This window comes from Poecilia latipinna, unplaced genomic scaffold (assembly GCF_001443285.1).
Source record: "Poecilia latipinna isolate Pla-1442-1.1 unplaced genomic scaffold, P_latipinna-1.0 Scaffold231, whole genome shotgun sequence".
NCBI lineage: Eukaryota > Metazoa > Chordata > Actinopteri > Cyprinodontiformes > Poeciliidae > Poecilia > Poecilia latipinna.
This window is the reverse complement of record NW_015112847.1, coordinates 436,552-439,692: the sequence shown is the minus strand read 5'-3', so window position 1 is coordinate 439,692 and position 3,141 is coordinate 436,552. Positions and strand designations below refer to the sequence as shown.

The window sequence follows — 3,141 nt, the reverse complement described above, 5'->3', positions numbered from 1 at the left end:
ATATATATATTTTTTTTTTGTTTGTTTATTAGGATCCCATGACAATAGCTACTTCCTTGGGTCCACATCATAAAAACACATTTATTACAAAAACAGTTACACATATTTAATATAACACTGGTAATATAATATAATTAAGTGATAAATTTACAATTATATCACTAATAATGTAATTAAACCAGGCTCCTTTAAGAGCTCTAGCATTTGTTACATTTAAAAAATGTGAAGGAAGGGAGTTTTATTTCGGGAATTCTAAGGAAAGCAAGTATAAACCTGCCTCACACTTCGTAGTGAGAACATAGCTTTAATTCTGCTTTTCTCTTCCCCGTTTTATCATAATGACAGTGACCACAAGTATATGTAAGATGTTTCCCCACAATTTCTACAATTTCTCTAAGCATATTGGAGATTTGAAACCTCCCAAACCTCAGATTTATGCACCTCCAACATCATTTTGAGCTTTCTTGTGGTAGACTCCATCACTGTTTTCATCAGTTTATCAGCAGCGAGAGGAAGGTGGGTGGCTTTACAGAGCACAGTACAAATCTGTTTGCATGTCTTAAATTCCATTTTTGACAGCAATACATCTTGCATCTTTTAACTGCACAAAACATTCCTCAGTCTATGAGCGGCCAGCCAACATGCACATTTCGGAGGTGTATGCACTTACCCTTTGCGCTGCATACCAATGCTGGGGAAGTGAGTGTTGCATTTCGTTAATTTTTCTAGTGGCATTGCCACTTATTGGGATAATGTAATAAGGTTACAACTTTGAAATATGGCTGGGGATGTGCTCTGGGGATTCTACTGTGTTTCTGATGTACCTGCGGAACTCCTTAAGACCATCCGTGTTCAAGAGACATCAAAGCCAATTTTGAATTAAATGTGTATTTACCTGTGTCCAGCGATTGTGAAAAGGATCATAGGCTTCCACACTAGCAAGCCTCTGAATCCCATCAAATCCACCCAGAGAGTACACTTTTCCGCCATGAACTGCCATCTTGTGTCTCCAGCGTCCGTTCGACATTGACTCAATTTGGATCCACTTGTCCAGGGCGCCGTTATATTTCCAAACATCGTGTTGGGTCTCTTTACCACCTGCAGCAAGCAAATCATATGAGGAAAATGTCATCTGTCGCTAAGACTCTATGTCCTTCTAAGCACTAATTTATCCTAACATGTAGACTAAAGATTAGTCTGGATGCCTGCGTTGGAGCATTGTGGTCATATCTAGGTTTAGTGCTAACAGGCCCATGACCTTTTTTTAACTTTTGCAGCGTGCATCAACCTTGGCAGTTGACGCACCATTTTACCCAAAGCTAAAATGTCAGTTCCTGGGTTGGGAAACGCCTAAAACCACAGTAACTGTGAATGCAGATGACACCACGCCTTCCTGTTTGTTTTGTTCTCTAGTAAACTCAAACTTTATCAGTTCAGCCATCACATTTCAGTTCCAGTAAAGAGAGTATATTTCAGAAGCAACAATTATGATGGAAGTTGTCAATTAAAAGTTGATGGTGGCATCAGATTTCAGTCTTTATGCATAAGATTGTGATTGATTTCTCACCTGATATGTAAACTTCATTGTGGAAAGTGATGCAAGAAAACTCCACCCACTTCCTGATTTGGGTCTCATCTTCCATTTCTGTCATTGGCAACCGGGCCACCTCCAGTCGGCTGCGTCTTAGAGGATCCAAGCAGGTGACAGTGGGAATAAAGCGTTCGTCCTTAGTGCATCCTCCAATGATCAGAAAAACCTCTGACAGAAAGTGCTGCACTCGTGGTTTGGTTCGCTCTGAGACCACCTACAAATACGTCAGTGATAAAGGTAAATATTTGTGTAGCTCTCAAAGCTGTTTTTAATTCCAAAAAGTGAGATAAATTTGTCTTTTTAATGGATACAAACCTCTCTACCAGAAAGATGATACATGCGAGCCTCTTGCAGCAAATAGAAAGCCTCAGCGCAGCGACGTATCAGCTCATCTGACTCCACCTTTTCCACAAAGTACGCCGGCTCCAACAATGGCAACCGCACATGTGACAGCAAGCTGGCCAGTAATGGATAGCGTTCATCTTGCTGGGCTCTCACCCAGCGCATCAGAGCTTCAAAGACACACTCCTCACACTTCACACTGAGGTCATCCCTCTGCAGGATGGCCTCCAGAGACTCTGCAGGCAGCTCTAAGAAGTCCTGTTGCTGCACTACCTGAGAAAACTGAGAGGTGATGAAGTCCTGAGCCCTGGTCCTCAGGGTGGGCAGAACGTGGCTGTCAGCCAGATTTAGGATCCCTACGCAGGTCTCCAGATGAATAGAGTTGCTCAGAAAGCTTGCACATGCATCTACCACACGGAGGAACTGAAAAACAGAGGACATTTTTTGTTTATTACAGTCACTCCTAGCTGACACAGATACAACACTCATTACAATAAAAGTAGTCAATCTTAAAACTGAGGAGATGTATTTTTTTATGTAATTTTAAAACAGTTCTCTTATGCTGTATAACATAATGTGATAATATTAATTTTTTTAGAGGCTTAGTCTGCTCTAGTAACCTTCTTTTGACAGTCGTCAGACAGGAAAATGATTGTTAGAGAGTCTGCTTTCAGTCTACTAGGTATCCAGCTGCTGTACAGGCCACACTCAGTGTGCTATACAAGAATTAGTGGTTCCCACTAATTCTTGTATAGCTTTGCATTTTAGCTCAATTGTGTGTCATCTTGGCGAAAGGAAGTCAGATGTCAGAATGACTAATATTTTCAGTAGGTAATGGTAAAAAAAAATAGGTAAAAAAAAATAGCAGTCTCTTTCTCAGAAGTGTATATACTGCTTGTAGATTTGCTGCTGTAATTGACTAACCCTGTTATCCAATGGAAGAGCATAACCAGGAAATGTTTATGGTGTACTCATCTTATGCAGCTCAGCCCTAAGATCAGCTTACAGTTCTGCTGCCCAGCCTCCATTTACAAGCACCACACATTATGTGCATCCTGACTTGATCAGTTGGCTTTTTCCTAGTTTGTTACACATGTCCATTATTATGAAAAAAAAAAAAAAAAAAAAAAAAAAAAAATTTTTTTTTTTTTCAAAAATTTTAAAAAATTATCCAAAAAAATATTTTTTTTTGGAATTTTTGGGGCTTT

General features: G+C 39.8%; 1 protein-coding gene across 6 annotated transcripts in view; it reads right to left on the bottom strand.

Annotated features, from left to right (window-relative positions):
- klhl6 (kelch-like family member 6) overlaps positions 1–3,141 on the bottom strand; it is a 46,175-nt gene that overhangs the window by 4,406 nt on the left and 38,628 nt on the right. For all 6 annotated transcript variants that reach the window (XM_015032134.1, XM_015032133.1, XM_015032135.1 and 3 more), the window contains 3 exons: positions 1,907–2,356; positions 1,568–1,805; positions 896–1,098 (listed from right to left, as the gene is read on the bottom strand). In XM_015032134.1, the coding sequence (XP_014887620.1) occupies positions 896–1,098; positions 1,568–1,805; positions 1,907–2,356 (891 nt within the window). The remainder of the gene's footprint in view (positions 1–895; positions 1,099–1,567; positions 1,806–1,906; positions 2,357–3,141) is intronic.